At 41.1% G+C, this 20,857-nt stretch overlaps 1 protein-coding gene across 4 annotated transcripts in view; it reads left to right on the top strand.

The window, feature by feature from the left end:
• ANO1 (anoctamin 1) overlaps nucleotides 1–19,949 on the top strand; it is a 171,749-nt gene extending 151,800 nt beyond the window's left edge. For 3 of the 4 annotated variants that reach the window (XM_029060992.2, XM_029060993.2, XM_029060994.2), the window contains 7 exons: nucleotides 869–969; nucleotides 2,253–2,398; nucleotides 4,930–5,082; nucleotides 8,060–8,112; nucleotides 10,373–10,557; nucleotides 12,025–12,130; nucleotides 18,021–19,948. In XM_029060992.2, the coding sequence (XP_028916825.1) occupies nucleotides 869–969; nucleotides 2,253–2,398; nucleotides 4,930–5,082; nucleotides 8,060–8,112; nucleotides 10,373–10,557; nucleotides 12,025–12,130; nucleotides 18,021–18,281 (1,005 nt within the window). In that variant the 3' untranslated portion in view covers nucleotides 18,282–19,948. Of the gene's footprint in view, nucleotides 1–868; nucleotides 970–2,252; nucleotides 2,399–4,929; nucleotides 5,083–8,059; nucleotides 8,113–10,372; nucleotides 10,558–12,024; nucleotides 12,131–18,020 lie in introns of all 4 variants that reach the window. The other variant, XM_029060991.2, reaches the window with a different exon arrangement.
• Nucleotides 19,950–20,857: the final 908 nt, after the last annotated feature.

Below are 20,857 nucleotides of genomic sequence, written 5' to 3'. Positions count from 1 at the left end.
GAGGGACTGATTTCCTCATTTGGCCTTTGCAGAGACGTAAAGAACTGTAGACCTAGTAGAATCAATGAATAAGGCCACTCACTTGTAAAGGATCAGTCTTGCCCAGCTGGTCTTCTTGTGTATAGGCCTTAAATGTCGGTTGCTTCACTCTGCATAGGCTAGCAAATCATTGTAATAAAGCATGTAGTTTGACTATACATTTCCAACTCCCATAAACACCAATCCTCTCCATTAGTTAGTTAGGCATTTAATCTGAAGGCATTACAGCAGCAAGTGAATGGACTGAACACAAGTCACTGCCCCCCCTCAGCACTCTCAACACCTCTGCCATTTTCCCGACCCACATGGGCTATAGCAGTGAGATAAATGTCAAGGAAGGAGAGTGTTTGAGAGTGTGCATGCAAGATAGGTAGGGTCAATCCGGTCACCAGCATTCACCTCTATCTGGGAATGGGTGAGATATTTCTAGAAGCTGCAGTCACTTTAATATTTAAGGCCACAGGGGAAGCCATATTGTTCAAACTTCTAAGGAGATTTCTAACAGGTTCATATTTCTAATTTGCTTGGGAATGTTCATTCACATACAGAAAGAATCACAATAAAATAGTGCTTCTGTACTTAAGGTCTTGAAACTGTGGAAATGGGAAAGTGTAATAAAATAGATACATTTAGTAGACTGTCACTATTACAGCTGGGTTGGAGATTCAGATCTCAGTTGGGTTTAGCTTGGATCCTGAAACCTTCCCTTACCTTAGCCCCGAGGTGAAAATAATACATAGGAGGTTCTCAACTCACCCATCTCCTTCCTGATGCCAGAAGCTCTCATGCTGGTAGAAGCAAAGCCTGACCTCTTCTTTGTGTCTTCTAGTGTGCTCCCGGTGGTTGCTTAATGGAACTATGTATTCAGCTTAGCATCATCATGCTGGGCAAACAGCTAATTCAAAATAACCTGTTTGAAATCGGTATCCCGTAAGTAAAATCTAATATTTAGATTTACCTAATGAATAAGTAAACTGTCAACCCTTGGCAGTGTAACCATTAGTTTTGGTTTGTAGCCTGCATGTGAGCATTTTATACAAAAAAGCTGTGTCGCTACAATAAATATACTGTGCCTTGGTTCCATTTCGTAATCACTTTGGATATAGTAAGTTCTGTATTGCAGTAGTTATGTTTTTGAGGAAAGTTGCATTACAAAAAAAATTTGGTTATAGTACTCATGCCTTGATTGACACCACATACATGCCTGCCAATGGTTCTTCATCAGTCATATGTCATGGAAAGAGCATGCTCTAATTCTTCAGTAGCCATCTATCAAAATAGTATAAAGAAAACACTCATTATAGGAGAACTGACTGCACCTTTTTGACATCCATCACTTTTCCTTAATTTAGGCAACTTGATGGAATGTAGCCAATTCTGTGTTTCAGTCTAGTAATTCTGAAAGTAAGATTATGTAAGTATGATTCCACCCCAGTCAGAATTTAACATCTGTCAGTATTGCCCTCTAAGTACTGCTGGGCTTTGACTCTTTCGTGCCTATGGACAAAAAAGAAAACTGAAAACTTGAAACTGAATCAACCTTCAACTTGTATTCAAATCATTTAATCTTGGAATTTCATGGGGATAGGACTATCCTTGTCATAGATAACTAACTTTCCATTTTACATGCAGGGAATAAGAGGGAGAGCCTTTAGTGGAAGAGCAAATTATTTGGAGCTTAGTAGTGACACTTTATCTTTGAAAAGACCCAGAAAGACCCAAGTGGTGGACTTATTAAGCATTGCTTGGGGACTTTCTAAGCTCTGCTTGGATTAATTTAAGTCTTGTCAAACACCAAAAATGAACAAGCCTGTGATTTAGCCCATAAAGCTGAGGGGTTGAAAGCAAGCCATCATTTCCACAACTGAAAACTCATAGTAACGGTCACCTCCGTCACCTCAAGGAATGGACATCTCTGCAATACATCTGTCTAGTTTACTTTGGGTTATTCATAAGCACTTAGCAGTAAGGTAGGTACAAGATAATGAGATCAGGCAAGTTGGTGTGTGTGAATGAATTTACCAGGAACTATTAAGCATTCACTTTTCAAGGGAAATACAAACTTGGGAATTGCTTTTGGCTAGAAAATAAGCATCAACTAAGAATTTTGATCTCTGGCAGTTCTTTTGTCACAAGCATTTTAGCAAATACTCTTATTTCATCTGCAAAAAATCATCTCTAGAAGCTTACTAAAATCATCATGTTCATTTCAGAAAAATGAAGAAATTCATCAGGTATATAAAATTAAAGAGACAGAGCCCTTCAGACCACGAAGAGTATATGAAAAAGAAACAACGCTATGAAGTGGATTACAACTTGGAACCTTTTGCTGGTCTGACTCCAGAATACATGGAAATGAGTAAGACTTAAAATAATAAAATATCAAACTGCAACACTCATTGATTACAGTGAAGAACTGCATTTGGGGACAAAAAGAGAAAGTCTTGCTCACTTTCTAAGCAAAAAAAGAGGCATGTTTAATGTCACTGACTGCATTACCCAGTTTCAAGGATTTCCTGGGCAATGCCTATGGGGGGAAAGCATTTTCTCTTGTATAGGCTTTAAATTATCTGACTCAGGGCACTCATTCAGGCAGCAGGGAAAAAAGAGAGTCACATAGAAAGGAGAGAATTGGTCCGTGTGTTCATTGTCTGATGACTTCATTTTGTATGAAAATGTCACTGAGGTCAAGAGAAAATGTTTCTGTACACAAGCTCATCTCTTTTAGTCTGCACTTCTGATGTATTAAATTGTTCCCAATAGGCTAATTCCTAACTTCTGAAATAAGCTGTAGAAGAAAGGGCTATTTATTAATTTAGCTGATTATATTGAACTTTTTAAAACAAATTCTGTCAGTAGTGCCAAAGTTGTTTTCTGGGATAAAATCCAGTGAAGTGAAAGTGGAGTTAAATGATGACAGGAACACATTCTTGAAGCTATGTTTTGCATCAGTCAATCAGTGGTGTTTGTTGAGCGCTTACTGCATGCAGATTTGAGAAGTGCCTGTCATTCATTCCACATATGCTCAGTGGCCTAGAATTCCCAGCACGGGGAGTTTATTGGAATTTCATCTAAAGCCAGACCTCTACAGCCTTCTCTCATTCTCATCCATTCCCAGCTCCTTCTCCTCCTCTATTTCTGACCCCATATAGTCACCTTCCCTTTCTGGCCAAAATGCTCCCTGTAACTTTAATTTATGCGGGGAAGAGAGAATGGTAAAATGTTCCAAGCATATTTTTCCTCTGCCCCCTGCCCTCTAGCAGTGTCACTGAGAGTCAAATGCAGCAAACAGAAATACGGTTTTTAACCAAGGTCAACCTCAGTCTAGCTGAACCACATAGGCTCAGATTGAAACTAGACCACCACCCTACACTAACAGTCTAAGGATCTGTTCCTGTCAGCAGTGACTCTGGGCCGAGTCAAAGTCCCTAATGTTAAGTTCATTCCTTGCCTTATTGCATAGGGCCGATCAGAGCTCTGAGCTCTTCTTGCCTTCAAAGGAAGAATTATGTTTGGATCAGTCGTGTAGGCAGACACTGGCCCAACATTAACACAGACTCACATCCCAACATTAACATGAAGGTCCAAAAGAAAACAGATCCTTCATGGTTTACAATGGAGCCCTATTTTATTTATGCTAACACATACATAAACACACCTTACACAAAGATCCCTGATGAATCCGATGATGGGACTTCTGGCTGTATTTCCTAATTTACCATTTGGCATGAATAGTTTGGGATACTGTGCAGTTTAACATTTAACCAACCAGATTGTGCCAGTGTATAAATTAGTTCTGAAAGAAAGTTAAGCATTTTGGGAAGTCGAAGTTACCTTACTGTCACTTGGTATATTACAGCTTCATTGTACATGTGGGATGCTTGGAACCTGAAAGTGTTAATGTAGTTTTCATATGTATCTTTGAAGCAAACTAACTTTAAGTTAGAGGTTCATCGGTGTGAAGCAAATTTTTTATCTGCCTCAGTTAAATTAAACAAGCAATTTGGCATAATTACGATGAGAGGTTTGAGGGAGGGTTATTGCTTAGGCTGTTTAGCAACTTTGATACAACCCATATTGTGAATCCTCCTAGGTGTCATTAATGGTTGGTTGGATAAAGTTCTGTTAGGGCCAATGGGATTTTCGTACTTCACTATCCATATGGGAAGCAACAAGCTCAGAATGAAGGGTAAGCTTGTTGTAGGCAGGGAATGTGTCTAGCAACCCTGTTGTATTATACTCTCCTAAGCACATAGAACAGTGCTATGCACATACTAAACACTCAACAAATACCATTGAGGATGAGGATGAGGAAGAGGAGGAAGGTTGCACTGGTTTTGGGGGAGGGTTGACGGTGGTATTTTGAAGTACTTACTGTGTGCCAAGGACCATACTAAGCATTGGGGTAGATACAAAATGCTCTGGCCTGACACAGCATTGGTCCCTCATTGGACTCACAGTCTAAGAGGCAGAGAGAAAAACTGTTTAATCCCCATTTTACAGATGAGGAAACTGAGGCACAGAGAAGTTAGGTATCTTGCCCAAGGTCACACAACAGGCATGTGGCAAAGCCAAGATTAGAGCCCAGTTCCTCTGACTCTCAGGCCTGTGCTCTTTCCAATTTACCTTGATTCCCAGTCCTCCTCACCCACTCTCCCACTCCATTTCACACTCCATTTCACACCTCTCATTAGGGCAAAACACCTCATTGAGGGGGCACAGGTAATGTGTCTTTCACCTCCATTACCGTACTCTGTGGAGGGGTAGGTTAAGAGAGAAGGCTTACTGCTTCTCTCTTACTACTGCTGTAATGCAAGACCAAGTTGTCCCAGCGAATACCCTTCTCAAATTTCATGCATCTGTGAGTGAAAAATGTGTCTTTCTTTCCAGTTATCCAGTTTGGATTCGTCACCTTGTTCGTCGCCTCCTTTCCCCTGGCTCCTCTGTTTGCCTTGCTGAACAACATTATTGAAATCCGTTTAGATGCCAAAAAGTTTGTCACTGAGCTTAGGAGACCAGTCGCAGTGAGAGCCAAAGACATTGGTAAGTAATTATAGAAGTACGTAGTATAATCAATTCATAGTGATTTCAACCCTGAGGGAAAGAATGTGCTCTCAGAAAAATGTTGAATGGTGTTTGACAAAAGAGGGATCTTTTATACCAGATCTCACAAAGAGATTAGAAATAGTTAACTCCCACCTTCCAAATGAAGTTATCTGAGTTAGCTTCTCGTAGATCTTTAGCTGAGTTGTAATTTTTACCAGGCCTCTTGGATACCCTCTATGTAGCGAAAGATAAAGTTGACAGTCCACTTTGTGACCACAGTGTTTTAATTGTCTTGTCTTTTGCTGTCGAGACATTTCCGACCCAAAGTGACACCACGGGCACATCTCTACCAGAACGCCCAGTTCTCCAACTGCAATTATTGTGGTAGTGTATCAATTGAGTTTTCTTGGTAAAAATACAAAAGTGGCTTACCTTTGCCTCCTTCCGCACAGTAAACCTGAATCTCCGCTCCCGACACGCTCCCATGCTGCTGCTGTCCAGCATGGGTGGGTTTTGACTTGTAGTAGATTGTCTTCCACTCGCTAGCCACTGGCCAAGCTAGAATGGATTGGGTATGCCTCTGCTTGACTCTCCCTCCTATAGTCGAGACTGGTAGAGTACTGGAAACTCTCCAAATGTGTCCCTGAGAGGGGAGTGTATTATTAGTCATAGCATAAAGCATATAATATGTATATATACATATGAAGTATGGGTTGTCAAGAACAAGTCTTTTCATTCAATCGTATTTATTGAGCACTTACTGTGTGCAGAGCACTGTACTAAGCATAATTCAATCCAAGCTCTTCCCTCGAGTGACCAAAATTGTGATTTTATTGGGTTGTATTTATCAACTGTTAAACCCAGGAATTTTCCATATCTCAACATTATTCCATCTACCATTGATCTGGCATAATTTCTTCTCTCTTTCATACCCCCCATGCTTCAGGCCTCAATTTTCCAGATGAAGTGGTTCAGAGGGATGAGGAGTAGTGAGGGAGTATGAGACAGCAAACTGAGCCTGAGCCAGGAACAGATTCAGTTCTCCTTTCTCTTAGTCTACTACCAGACTAAATCTGAGAGAGATTTTTGTGCAAAACTTAAAATAGCAGGATAAATTTAAATGTTCATAATCATTTATTGTCAGTTGCAAGAGTTTTTCAACTCTTCAAACTTATTTAGAAATTGTTAAAACCCAATAAGAATTTTAAGTCCTTGCAATCATTTTATTGAGGATAGAAAATAGTATAAGGAAATTTACATGGTCAGAGAACCTAAAGAGAATGGATTCTGATGCACACTTCATTGATAACTCAGAAGCTGTCTAAAGAAGAGACATGGACATTACAGTTTTGCTGGTTTCAGTGGGTCTCACATAATTTTTTTCATTTTTAATGACTTTCAAACAGCAAATTTTGCAATTCTTGCAAGTTGCTTCCTATTGTTATTGGTTAGTAAAAATCAGCTGTTCATTTCCTTGTTCTTGTCTGTTTTGTCATAATCATAATCTTCTTTTTTGTTAACTTCCTGACCAAAGCCTTTCCTTTGAAGAGGCCTTTGTATTATGCCTGTGAACCATCCATAGTCACTGAGCAGTCTAATTCCCCGGGCTTCAGCCAGGAGGATACTATTCATCCACTGGGTGTGTTGGATCAAGTCATGTTTTACTGCAACTTCTGTGGAAAACCCAGATACTCTGTTTCTCTCCCATAGCTACAGTGAGATACAGAATGAGTCACTGCATGAATTGAGGGACAGGAGCAACTATGGGAAAGCTTGAGCTACCCCGGTACTTATCACACACATTAAACTTATCTCAGTTTTGCTCACAGCCAAAGCAATCTCTGGGCCCTTGCCATGTAACTTTGTCTAAAGGTTAATATCCTAAGTGCATGATTGTAACTGTATGTGTGTTTCTCACCAAGTATTTCTTTCTATAAACACTCTGCAACTGTATTGTTTTAGAGGAGGAACCAAGTTGCCCAATAATAATTAAAGTAAATAAAACTGCTGGCCAAAATGAGTGATTCCTTGCAAGATCTACAGAAGAGAGACCTGATGATCATCTTTAGTACAACACATTTGGTCTAAAATGTCCCCTGGTAAACAGTCCCTTTGCAGTCCTAAAGCTGGAGGTATTTCTACAGCTATGGGTAGCATCAGACTAGGCATTGAGGAGACTAAAGTAGGTTCGCTGCCTCTGTTGTTTAGTAGCTGGCCAAATGGAAAGATACCAGTCTCCCCTTCCTATCTCACCAAGGACCACGATCTGATGATGGCCACCTCTGAACAATGAAAATGGTGAAGGGAGACACTCCTCAAATTTGTATGCACAAAATGGTAATTAACCTCTCTGACCCGCATCACAACAGCTTACAGGAAAATGATGCGTCAAGCCACTTACCTTTCTTCTTTGTGTGATAATGCTTAGTACTCTAAAACTAAGTGGAAAACTTCCCTTTTAGCTACTTAGGAAACCGATGTGAACCACCAGAGACTGGTAGCTCAAGAATGGGGAAAATGTTTCCTCTCTTGATTATTAGTTTATATTTAAAAAGACCTAGTAAGCCTCCTGAGAAATTAGATAAATTATTTATCCTTTTTACCTGGTGTTTTCTCTTGGGTAAGGTGAAGACTAATTATTGAAATATTTGCCATTAATTTGTATTACATTATCATCCTTGAATTCCTTTATTCTGTATCATATATGCCACCCTTTTACAAATAAATTAGAAATAGTGAGAATAGAACTAAATTGTTCTGGCCATTTTGGTTCTGATGATATCAATGGATGAAGTCCTGTATGCTTTGAAACAATTTACATATTAGTGGTGAGTTCCTGGAACTGTACAGCACCATTTCCCCTGCAAGAGCTAACCAAGCCCTCATTTGAATTGGTATTTGTGAGATTTAAAAACCGTAATATTAAAAAGATCCAAGAGATTATGTTAAATACCTTTGTTTTCTTTCCTCTTAGGAATCTGGTATAATATCCTCCGGGGTGTTGGAAAATTTGCTGTCATAATCAATGTAAGTGAAGTTAATTGACTTACAGCTATGTTTCAAAACCTAGATGTCTATATTCCTGTTTCACTCATAGTACTTGGATCTGTGACCTTTTGGGCTTTTGCTACTCACCCTAACCTCAACCCGACAGCATTTATGTACATAGCTATTGTATTATTTATTCATATTAATGTCTGTCTCCCCCACTAGACTGTAAGCTCATTGTGGGCAGGGAACATGTCTACCAACTCTGTTGTAGTGTACTCTCCCAAGTGTTTATTTCAGTGCTCTGCACAAAGTAATATGGCTTAGTGGTAAAGCACAAACCTGGAAATCAGAAGGACCTGGGTTCTAATCCCAGCTCTGCCCCATGTCTGCTGTGCGACCTTGGGCAAATCACTTAACTTCATCTGTAAAATGGGGATTAAGAATATGGGCCCCATGTGGGACAGGAACTGTGTCCAACCTGATTAAGTTGTATTTACCCCAGTGCTTAAAACAGTGCTTAGTACATAGTGCTTAAAAAGTACCATAATTATAATTATTAGTACTACTAATAATGTGTTCAATGAATACCATTGATTCATTAATTCATTCATTTCATACATAAACCTGGTGGATTTTTAAGGTCTTTATTTATACTAAAATGACAACATGGGATTATTTTTCCAACTTTATTTCTGTGCTGTCATCATCCGTTTATCGGAAATAAAGTGTCAATCACTAATAGGTCTTTCTATCTGTATTTCTAGGACTTTCTAAACAAGCTGCCCTGGCAAAAAAAGCAGTGAAAATTACAGATATATATTTGCATGCACACACACACACACATACACACACACAGTCCCTTATAGGTATATTTATAAAATGTTTTTAAATAGTCCCTTTAATAAGCATTTCAATTTCTCTTGATGGCCTTCTATTGTCCTTGAGCAAAAATCCAGAAGACTCTTCCATCTTCCATGCCTGCCCAATTCTAGGGGTCCAACCATAGCAAATCTTCTACACTCCACACCTTGGCACTTTGAAAGTAGGGGTCCAACCACATATTCTACTTTGCTCTTCCAGCCGCCCACACCCATTTGTTTCCTTTTTGTTCTCAACTTTCTTGCTTTCACATCTTTTCTTTAATATCTTTTGCCTGCACGACCATTCTTTCACACTTTTTACTCCTCACTGCCTTTTCCCACTTCTGAAATTACATTTATGACCTTCTGCTCTCCCTTTCCCAAAGCTCACGGCCAACCTTCCTGCCCTCTGCCTGTGTGTGGTTCAGGAGCATCTCCATTAGTATCAGAGTAATGTCACTGTTCCCAAAAGACCCTCCTTCAATTCCAACTTTTAGCTGGAAAGAAAAGGTCCGAAGTTAGCTTTGGAAATTAACTTGAAACAAACTCCAGGAATCCAAGCTCCACCACTTGCCTGCTTTGTGGCCTTGGGCAAATCACTTCACTTTTCTGTCCCTCATTTTCCTCATCTAAAAGATGGGGATTCAAAGTCTGTTCTCCCTCCCCATGAGACGGGGAGCCCCGAGTGGGTCTGGAACTATGTCTAACCTGAATGCCTTGTGTCTACTCCAGCTCTTGGTACAGTGTTTGGCACATAGTAAAGCACTTAAAAATATTAATAGCAATTGTAGTAGTAGTAGTAGAGTTGAGACCAGTGAATTTCAGCAAATTTCCCCCCCCCATACACACACACACACCTTCCCATGAAGAGTTAACTAACCCAAGCCTAAATCTCAGGCATTTTGAAGGAAACATTGAAGATAACCAGCAGGGCTTGCCCAATACAAGAGAAACCTGTTGGGACAGGATCAGAAGGCGGCACCGAAGATTTGTCCCTGCAACATTCAACCAGTAATTTCATGCAAATTCAGACTTCACCAGCCAACTATATGGCAGGTTCCCTCCTTTGGGCATTTAGGTGTCTGTTGGTACCAAAAGATTAGCTGCCAGACTCTCCCACACAAAGGCCTCTTGTTCCACATGCTTGCTATGCAGGCCTGTGATGTTGCTTGCTTAAGAAAAAGGATGCAACAGAATTTCTAAATCTCATTGTCTACTACATCTATTTGTAAAATGGGAATTAACACATGCACCCCACGTGGGACAACCTGAATACCTTGTATCTACCCCAGTGCTTACAAGAGTACTTGGCACATAGTAAGCGTTTAACAAATACCATAAAGATTATTATTATTACTATAGCACCCAGCTCATGGTTGGTATTCAGTAACCCTAACCAATAACTACAACCCGTATTTTCTCTACTCTCACCCTAGGCATTTGTGATCTCTTTCACATCCGACTTCATTCCGCGCCTCGTGTACCTGTACATGTACAGTGAGAATGGTACCATGCACGGCTTTGTCAACCACACACTGTCTTCTTTTAACGTCAGTGATTTCCAAAAGGGAACAGCTCCAAATGATCCAATGGACCTTGGATATGAGGTTCAGATTTGCAGGTAAGACTCCTGTATTCTCCATTTCTAACCAGACCGAAAACACCTTAGTAAATCAGGATGAGCAAGTAGAGAAATAGGTAACCGGGGAGCCTGAAGCCTGAATAGGCTTTCAGGAAACTTTCTTTTCTGCCCAGTTGAAATCAGTGCCTGGCATTGATTAGTAGGTTCCCTTCTGATGCCATTTTTTTGCATGGCCAGCAACAATTGAAGTTCGTTCTACAAGTGTCCCATGGCCTTAGTAGTACCAGTGGGAAGAGTGGACCAGCAAGGGGGATGATACTGGCTCTGCCTGGTCATTTCTTGAATCAGTGGCCACCAGGAGACATACATAATGAAGGCAGGTGACAGAAAACACAGACAGTTATCCTGGGCAACAAGCACACAAGGAAATGTTTCAGATTTCAGAATGTGTGGCAGTGGCAAAATCAGGAAAGTCAAAAAAGTGCCATTTTAAGAGAACATGTATTTCAGTCAGTCGGTTGGCTCCAGAAGACTCTGCTTGTGGCCAAGTATCCCAGCCCTAGTGGTTCCCGTAGTTACCGTGCTGTGGTGACTACTCTCTTTTGCGATGATTAGAAGACAGCAAGCAATTTGACCAGCACCTGGCACTGGGAAGCCTGTTTCAGTGCCACCTCTTACTTCCGAGAGAGCAGCTGGTGGGAGGAGGGCCAATGTAACTCTGGGCTAACCTGTATGATGGCTGAGCATATGAACAGAGCCCAGAAGTTGGAGCGGGAGACTGCTGGTCAAGACAGATTCTCCCCCAAACATAGACTAAAAGCACAAATAATATTTCTCTTGAGGGAAGTGAGAAACGTGAACTAAAAAACCTCCAGCTTCTTTTTGCAGGGTGTGCGAAAGGAAATAGAAAGAGATGGGGGCCCATTGATCTGAAAAATGTTTGCATTCTCAAATGGCTGATCTGAAAAAGCCACTGGCTATATATCCCAGAAATGACTTTTCCTCCCCTTCCATTTCCTTCCATTCCTTGTCTTGCCTCCCATTTTACGTCCTTTCCAGGCTGTGTAGAAATGAGCTTAATTTCTTCAATCTGGCAGTCAGCTGCCCCAAAGGTATTTCTGACAGGACACAGTATTTCTGGCAGGAGACAGCTCAATCCTGCCTTTCGTTCCCTCCTGCACCTGGAGCTGGAAATACATTATCCTGGGTCTCTGCCTAATCTGCAGTCAGTACTCATGTTTTTTCTGTGCTGCTCTTGCCAGCTGTAACTGGCTCATGGTTTTCCCAGGGTTTCCCACGAAGACACTTGCTCTTGTTTTCTTATTTTCCTGCAAATTTCATAGAGCCAGTCTCCTGCAGGAGGGATCTGTAAAATAGACCTACTGGCAGCTTTAACTGGGCCCCAGTCCCAAAGGAGACTCTAATTTTGCCATAAAATGAGGCCAATAAGGAGAGCAGAATAACATTTAAAACCACATCCTTGATTCACTGTGTTGTCTTTTCCAGGTACAAAGATTATCGAGAGCCACCGTGGTCTGAAAACAAATATGATATTTCAAAGGATTTCTGGGCTGTTCTTGCGGCCAGGCTAGCATTCGTTATAGTTTTCCAGGTATTGTTTGTTCTTAGATTTCTTAAGATCATGCTGAGAAGCAGAAAGTCCAGATAAAGCTCCATACCCAGAATCATGTTGGGAAATGGCATAGCAATAATAATAATAATAATTGTGGTATTTAAGTGTTTATTATGTGCTAGGCACTATACTAAGCGCTGGGTTAGATACAAGGTAGTCGGGTTGGACACGGTCCCTGATCCACATAGCACTTACAGTCTTAATCCCCATTTAATAGATGAGGTAATGTGAGGCCCAGAGAAGTTAAGTGATGTGCCCAAGGTCACACAGCAGACAGGAGACAGGACCAGGATTAAAACCCAGGTCTTTCTGACTCCCAGGCCTATGCTGTAGCCACTAGACCATGCTGCTGCTCTAATAAAGTAGTATTTTTTAAACCCCTACTGGGTAAAGAGCACTGGTCTAAGTGGTGAGGAGAAAACAATAGACCTAGTAGACATGATCCTATCTCTAAAGGAGCTTTCAGTCTAGCAGGGGAAACAGAAGCTGAAATAGAGAGGCAGAAGAACCGGAATTGGATATCATGTAGATGGGTGAATTTATAAGTAATGCCATATGTAACTCATCATGTACAGTATTATCAATCAATCAATCGTATTTATTCAGCACTTACTGTGCAGAGCACTGTACTAAGCACTTGGAAGAGTACAGTGTCACAGCATTGGTAGATACATTCCCTGTCCATAACAAATTTACTGTCTAAAGGGGAAGACCGACATAGAAATAAATAAATTACAGATGTGTGCCTATGTGCTGTGGGACTGAGAGGGGGGAATGAAGAAAGGGAGCAAAGTAAGGGCAAAACAGAAGGGAGTGGGAGAAGAGGAAAGGAGGGCTCAGTCAGAGAAGGCCTCTTGATATGCCCTTTCCCCGTACAATTTTAGTTATGGAGCTTTATCTAATACTGGCTCCACCACTTGTCTGCTGTGTGACCTTGGGCAAGTTACTTAACTTCTCTGGGCATCAGTTACCTCATCTGTAAAATGGGGTTTAAGACAATAGTATAGTATAATAATAATAATGGTATTTGTTAAGCACTTACTATGTGCCAGACACTATACTAAGCCCTAGGCGGTGGGGGAGGAGGTGGCAAGCAAATTAGGTTGGACACAGTCCCTGTGCCATGTGGGGCTCACAGTCTCAATCCCCATTTTACAGATGAGGTAACTGAGGCACAGAGAAGTGAAGCTACTCACCCAAGATCACACAGCAGAAAAGTGACAGAGCTGGGATTAGGACCCAAGACCTTTTGACTCTCAGGCCTTTGCTCTGTCCACTACACAGTGGGATTAGATTGCATTTACCTCAGAGCTTAAAACAGTGCCTGGCACATAATCAGAAGGTCATTCATTCAATTCAGTCATATTTATTGAGCATTTACAAGGGGCCAGAGCACTGTACTAAGTGCTCATGGGTTCTAATCTCAGCTCTGCCACTTGTCTGCAGTATAATCTTTGGCAAGTCACTTCATTTCTCTGTGCCTCAGTTACCTCATTTGTAAAAATGGGAATCGAGACTGTGAGCCCCATGTAGGACAGGGATTGTGTCCAACCTGATTTGCTTGAATCCACCCCACTACTTAGTACAGTGCCTGGTACATAGTAAACACTTCACAAATACCATTGAAAAAGGAGATGTGCCTTCAGTAAAGCCGTGAAGGTGGGGAAGGGGAGTGCCAGATATGAACAGGGAGGATATTCCAAGCCAGAGGCAGGATGTGGGCAAGGTTTCAGCAACGAGATAGACAAGATCAAAGTAGAGTGACTAGGTTGGCATTAGAGGAGCTAGGAATGTAGGCTGGGTTGTAGTAGGAGAGCAGTGAGGTATGTTAGGAGGGGACAAAGTGATTGAGTGCTTTAAAACTGAAAGAAAAGTTTTTGTTTGTTGTGGAGGTGGATGGGAAACTAGAAACTACTGGAGGTTCTTGAAGAGTGAGAAAACATGTACTGAATGCTTTTGTAGAAAAATGATCTAGCCAGCAGAATGAAGTAGCACTGGAGTAGGGAGAGGCAGAAAAGACAGAGAGGTCAACAAGGAGGCTAATATAGTAATAATACTACTACTAATAATAATAATAGTGGCATTTGTTAAGCACTTACTACATGCTGAGCACTCTTCTAAGAGCTGAGATAGATACAAGGTTATCAGATTGTCCCACGTGGGGCTCACAGTCTTAATCCCCATTTTCCAGATGAGATAACTGAGGCACAGAGAAGTGAAGTGACTTGCCCAAAGTGACACAGCTCACAAGGTGAAGGCAGGATTAGAACTCTGACTCCCAAGCTCATGCTCTTTCCATTCTGACTCCCAAGCTCATGCTCTTTCCATTGAGCCTCGCTGCTTCTTAACAGTTACTTAGTAACAAGGCAGGATAGGTTAAATGCTTGGCTTAATGTGGTAGCAGTTTGGATGAAGAGGAAAGGGTGGACTTCAGCAATGTTCACTCATACAACCGTATTTATTGAGCACTTACTGTGTGCAGAGCACTGTACTAAGCGCTTGGGAGAGTAAAATATAAAAGGTTGAATTTACAGAGTGTTCTGATATTGAATATGTGGGTTTAATGAGTAAGATGAGTTGAGGATAATGCCAAGATTATGGGCTTGTGAGAAAGGGAAGACAGTGGTGATATCTACAATGATGGGAAAGTCATGGAGAGGACAGGATTTAGAAGCGAGTATGAGGAGTTTTGTTTCAGATATGTTAAGTTTGAGGTGTCAGCAGGACATCCAAGTGGAGATGTCCTGAAAGCAGGAAAAAAGTTGATACTACAGAGGAGAAAGACCATGGCCGGAGATATAGATGTGGAAATCATCTGCATAGAAATGGTAGTTAATTCCATGGGAGTGAATAAATTCTCCAAGGGAATGGGTGTAATTGAAGAATAGAAGGGAACCAAGGACTAAACCTTGAGGGACTCCCAGAGTTAGGGGCCCGGAGGCAGAGGAGGAGCCTGAGAAAGAGACTGAGAGCACGTGGCCAGGGAGATAAGAGGAGGACCAGGAGAGGACAGTGTCAGTGAAGCCAAGGTTGGATAATGTTTCCAGGAGAAGAGGGTGTTCAAAAGTGTCAAAGGCAGCTGAGAGGTTGAGGAGGATTAGGATGAAGTAGGGCCCATTGGATTTGTCAAGAAGGAGATCATTTGTGACCTTTGAGAGGAAGGTTTTAGTGGAGCAAAGGGGTGGGAAGCCAGATTGGAGGGTGTCAAGGAGAGAATTAAAGGATAAGAACAGGTGACAGTGGGTGTAAACAACTTGCTCAAGGAGTTGAGAGAGGAATGGTAGGAAGGAGATGGGTTGATAACTGGAGAAAGCAGTGTGGGGTCAAGTGAGGGTTTCTTTAGGATAGGGGAGACATAAGCATTTTTGAAAGCAATGGAGAAAAAGCCATTAGTTGAAGATGGCCATCAGGGAAGGAAGAAGGGAGGAGACAAATGTTTTGGTAACGTGTGAAGGGAAGAGGTTGGATGCACAGGGGTAGGAGGTGGATTTCGAGAGAAGGCAGAAGATCTCCTCTTGAGTTGCTGTTGGGAAAGATGAGGGAGTTGAAGAAGGGACAGGAGGAGGGGGTGATTGGAGAGGAGGAGAAGATATTGTAAGGAGATCATGCCTGGTTGTTTCAATTTTCTCAGTAAAGTACATGGCCATAACATTAAGGGGCAAAAGATTGGGGGAGACGGGGTTTGCGGAGGAAATTCAACACCTGGAACAACTGGTGAGGGCAGTGGGCATAGGAGTCAATAAGGATGGAGAAATAATTTTGCCAGGCAGAAGAGAGGGTAAAGTTAAAGCCCATAAGGATGTACTTGAAGTGGACGAGGTCAACATGATATTTAGATTTCCATCAGCAGTGCTCTGCAGCTCATGCACAGAAGCAAAGGATGTGGACCGTGGAGGTGATCCAGGGCTGTGGGTTATTGATACAAGTACACTGAAGAATAAGGGAGTGAACGAACTGAGTTCAGTAGAGAGGGTTATGTTGAAAGTGTTAATCTGGTCATCAAGGAAAGGTAATTTGGGTATGGAGACTGAATGTGGCATGATGACTTGAGAAAATTAGATGGATTCAAAAGATAAGAGGTCTCTGTGGGGGGTCAAGACAGATTTTCAAGAAGGAGGTGTGTGGGAGAGAAGACAGGTGAGATAAATACATTGAATGAATGAAGTTTGTGGTCAGATAGAGGGATTTCAAAGTTGGTGGATAGAGATTGTACAGTAACTAGAGATGATGTGATCAAATATTTGTCCAGCTTGGTGAGTGGATGAGATGGGGTGGACCAGTCCTTGAGAGTGAAGAAGTGAGAGTTTTGGAGTAAAGTGGAGGCTGGGTTGAGGTAGAGACAGGCAGATGTTGAGATGTAAAAATCTGGATCAATGTCACCAAGAACTCAAGCATTCACACCTGTTCTGGGTTCTCCAGTATGGATTCAGGCCCCGCTGCAAGGGAAAGGAAGATGGAGGAATGGCTGCTTCTCGTACAGAGCAGTTAGAGAGTGAAATCTCTGTGTTCTGAAGGGCGGGCAGCTGGCAGTGGTTATGATGTTTTATGAACTGGCCCAGTTGGGGCAGCTCGGCAGGGAGATTTCAGGGTCCTCGGGCAGGTCTCTGTTCCAGCTGAGGCCAGTAGACAAGGAGAGAGCTCAGTGTCCTCAAGCAAGTTTCCATCTCAACTGAGGCCACTCAGCAGAGACATCTCAATGTCTTCAAGGTGTTTGGGTGTACTTAGTACCAAGTGTACTTAGCGCAGAAGGGCTGAAATTGTTGTTAAATGGAAGCTTGGAGAGAACAGAACAAAAATTAGATTAATCAGGAAAACCTCCTGAAGAGATGTGATTTCAGAAAGACTTTGAAGATGGGGCTTTCTAGATTCTAACAGATTTGAAAGATGGGGGGATTTGCAGGCAGGAGAAAGGGCGTGAGCCAGAGGTTGGAGGCAGGAAATACTGCTTGGCTTTTTCTTTTCCACCAGAGATTTGGGAGGCAAAAGAGAAAGCTACTTTTATGGGTTTCTTAGGAAGCTAAATGTCTTACTAGGTAGAATTCAGTCCAACATTTGGCAGGCAGCTAGAGCCCAACCCAAGACTCTGTCTGGGCTTTGTCCTTGTTCACGTTTAAGTGGTCCAGAGTCATTTGTTTTATAAGTCATTTGTTCTATAAGTCAAGGGAAGATTTCCATCTGCAGCGGGATGGCAGACTTTCTGACCCCCTCCAGTAAAAATACGTGACATCACCCTTGGAATGTACAGACCACTTGCAATGGGAGAGCTAACCTGCTGAGCCAGAAGGGATTTCCTCCCTGGCTGCCATGTTCTACCATTGCAACCCCTCCAGGACACGATCTGTCCTGTAGAGTCCATTCCAAAAGTTCATCTTATATATACTGTCTAGTGAGGTGCAGCAAAGGATCAATCAATTAGTCATATTGAGTGCTTACCAGGTACAGAGCACTGTACTAAGCACTTGGGAGAGTACAGTATAACAGAGTTAGTAGACACGTTTCGTGCCCACAATGAGCTTACAGTCTAGAGGACGAGTTTACTCTCTAGAGGAGTTGAACTACTATTCATTCAATTCATTCAATGGTATTTATTGAGCACTTACTATGTGCAGAGCACTGTACTAAGCGCTTAGAATGAACAAGTCGGCAACAGAAAGTCGGCAACAGAAATACTATTGATTCATTCATTCAATAGTATTTACTGAGCACTTACTGTGTGCAGAGCACTATACTAAGTGTTTGGAAAGTACAGTGCAGCAATAAAAGAGAGACAATCCCTGCCCACAATGGGCTTAAGTACTATGAATTTCTCTATCTCTTTTTCTTTTTATTTTCCCCACCATAACTAGTTCTTTCTTTGGTTTGTTCCCAGAATTTGGTCATGTTCATGAGTGACTTTGTGGACTGGATCATCCCAGACATTCCCAAGGACATTAGCCAACAGATTCATAAAGAGAAAGTTCTCATGGTAGAACTCTTTATGAAAGAGGAACAGGGCAAACAGCAAATGTTAGAAACCTGGAAGGACATGGACAAGAGAAACAGTGAAAACTGTAACAACCACAGTCCCAAATTCTCCAGGAGCAACCGAGGTAGCGCTTCTTCTTGCCATTCATATCATGTCCCTGTTTAGACAGAGACAGTAGTGTCTTATGAATCTGGGCATTCCAGTGACTGCCGTTATCAAAAGCAAGATCTGATTCATGGACCAGCTGGTGCATGTTTAAGGATATACAGCCATTTTGTGAGAAATTGTCTTCTTGCAGAAATGGAGGACCACAATCTGGATAGGATTATTTTTTTTTTGCACAAACAGCAATGCAGGGAACTTTTTTTTATATTTTACAGCTCATCCAAAAGATTAATAGTGATCATGTGTGGTTAATGCAGGTACTTAGTGCACATTCATGGTCACAACAATTCTCTGAAGCCTTGATAGTCTTCTTTCCAGCTCCAAAAAAAAATGGCTGATATAAATTATAGATTTTGATCTTCCAGCACCTTTAGATATTTGCAAAACCATTTTCCAAAACAGCAAACAAGCACTGATCTATTTTAGAGCAGAGAAACTTAGAAAGTTACAGTTTTTTTCTTTCCAGTTCAGAAATATTTTTGCACAGCTGCTGTGGTCAAAAAAAAAAGTTTTGTTTTTTCTCCTGGTTTTTTGTTGTTGTTGTTTTCTTAATCTCAAAGACACTAAGCACTTCCATCAAAAGGAAACAGACTCTAGGAGGACAACCCTTTCCCATAAAATCTTTGATTGATTTGTTCTGAATCTGGTCCTAAAAAAATAGCTCTAATTTTGCTTGGATGAGTCTCAGAGTTTAGAGCACTTGAACATTCAGGAGGACTCCATACCGGTAAGGCTGGCTGTGGGTTCCCACTGTCTCACATTGACTGTCCTTTTGCCCCTCACCATCTCACTCTCCTTCAACTCTTTTGTCAAATCAGCATCCAGCATCCTTTGGATTATTCAGTGAAACCAAATGACAAAGACTGTTATGTTGCAAGAGGTGTTACAGCTGGTGTTTTTAAAAGCAATTTAAAGATTTAAAATGGACGTTTTACGCTTCTAAGGGTACATTCTACACTTTTTGATATTTATTGGTTTTAGAATAAATAGTGTGGGCTATTGATTATTTTTCTGTAGGTGGTCTAAAATGCACCAGAGGTGGAAGGAACCTATTATGTTAACCAAATATTGTTGAAAATAATTTAAAATATTGTTCCTACCAAAGATTTTTATTAATAAAGGGCTTATATTTTGGTAATATTTTCTCTTATATTTTTAATTACAGGAATGTCACTATTGTACAATTATTTAAAATATTTGGGTAAATAGTTCTCAACATACACTTATTCTTAATTTGACCTTCACAAAATTAACGCAGCAGAAATTTCTGAAGTACCAACAGACAAACAAGCACCTGTGCTACTATAAAATTGAATGATCCTACAAGGGAATAAAGAATGTAAATATTTTTATTTTAAAAGCTGTTGGTGTAATATTGACATTCCTGTAAATTTCAGAACTATAACCCAAGTACCCAGTTGTCATATTTTTCATTATTTGCTGAAATCATGCGAAATTAACTGATGCTTATATTTTCTCTTGTACAGTAAGTAGTTTGAAATGGGGTTTTGTAAATAATTGTATTAAGAATAAGGTGATTATAAAAATCCTTTCAAGGAAACCATTTTTTTAAAAAAGTAAATGTACACAAATCCATGTAGTATTTTTGTTGAACATTTATTCAAAATAAATTTAAATATATATAATCATTTCTCAAGTGGAATCCCTTCAGTACCTGCTTTGTTCACAATGCCCAAGTTGATTAATGATGGTTTAGAATGCTGTTTTACTAATTCCAAAACGTGTGGTCATCAGCTAAGGCCTCTGGCAACAAGATCCCAATAGCATCACACATCCACCAGACCTTCTTTGGTTAATACTTCAGAGCCTGGATGAATTGTCTATGTAATGCTGGAGGAGCAGTAAAACTGGTTTTATTTTGTCTGCTTTCCTTTGTGCAAAATTTCTCTCCTAAAGTGGTCAGAATGTCCTGTAACTCCCAGAATTTTGCATACCAATAGACTGGAAAGAAGATAATTAGAGACAGGTTGGGTCACTGCAGCATTCTGTTTAGTGTTCTAGAACTTGGGGGACTGAGCAAAGTATTGCTCAGTATTGTACTACTTGGCTTTGTGCTGCTGGGTTCATTCTCCATCTCAGTTAAAGAAAGACATAGTAAGAGAAAGGGGACAAAGAGAGCTTCCTCAACCAGAATTTCAACTGTAGAAAGCCCTCCCCTCAGTTTTTGTTCTGCTTTAGGCCTGGGATGACGTTTCTCATTTGAATATTCACCAGTAGTCCAAAGATCCTAGAATCCTGATGAACTGATTGATTGCCATTTTCCACAACTGCCGACTTAGAACTCACACAAAACCATTAGTGCCATTCTCAGGGAGATATAGATCATGGTGTTTTGTCTTCCAAGATATCCTGCCCAGGGGTGTTGCTATCTGTATGTGACTGTTGGAGAAAAGGACTGGACTTCAAAACTACTTTATAACATTTCTTTTTATCCTTCCTGCTCGCAGTTTTCCCATTTCAGCTCACCATGGAGGGGTAGGTTATTGGTATTCTCTGCCGTAACCAGGCCAGGTTACACTGAGCATCCCTTCAGTGTTGACTGAATTTCAGGACCT

This window comes from Ornithorhynchus anatinus, chromosome 3 (assembly GCF_004115215.2).
Source record: "Ornithorhynchus anatinus isolate Pmale09 chromosome 3, mOrnAna1.pri.v4, whole genome shotgun sequence".
Taxonomy (NCBI): domain Eukaryota; kingdom Metazoa; phylum Chordata; class Mammalia; order Monotremata; family Ornithorhynchidae; genus Ornithorhynchus; species Ornithorhynchus anatinus.
Note: the sequence above shows the minus strand (reverse complement) of the source record. Positions and strands in the feature narration are given on the sequence as shown.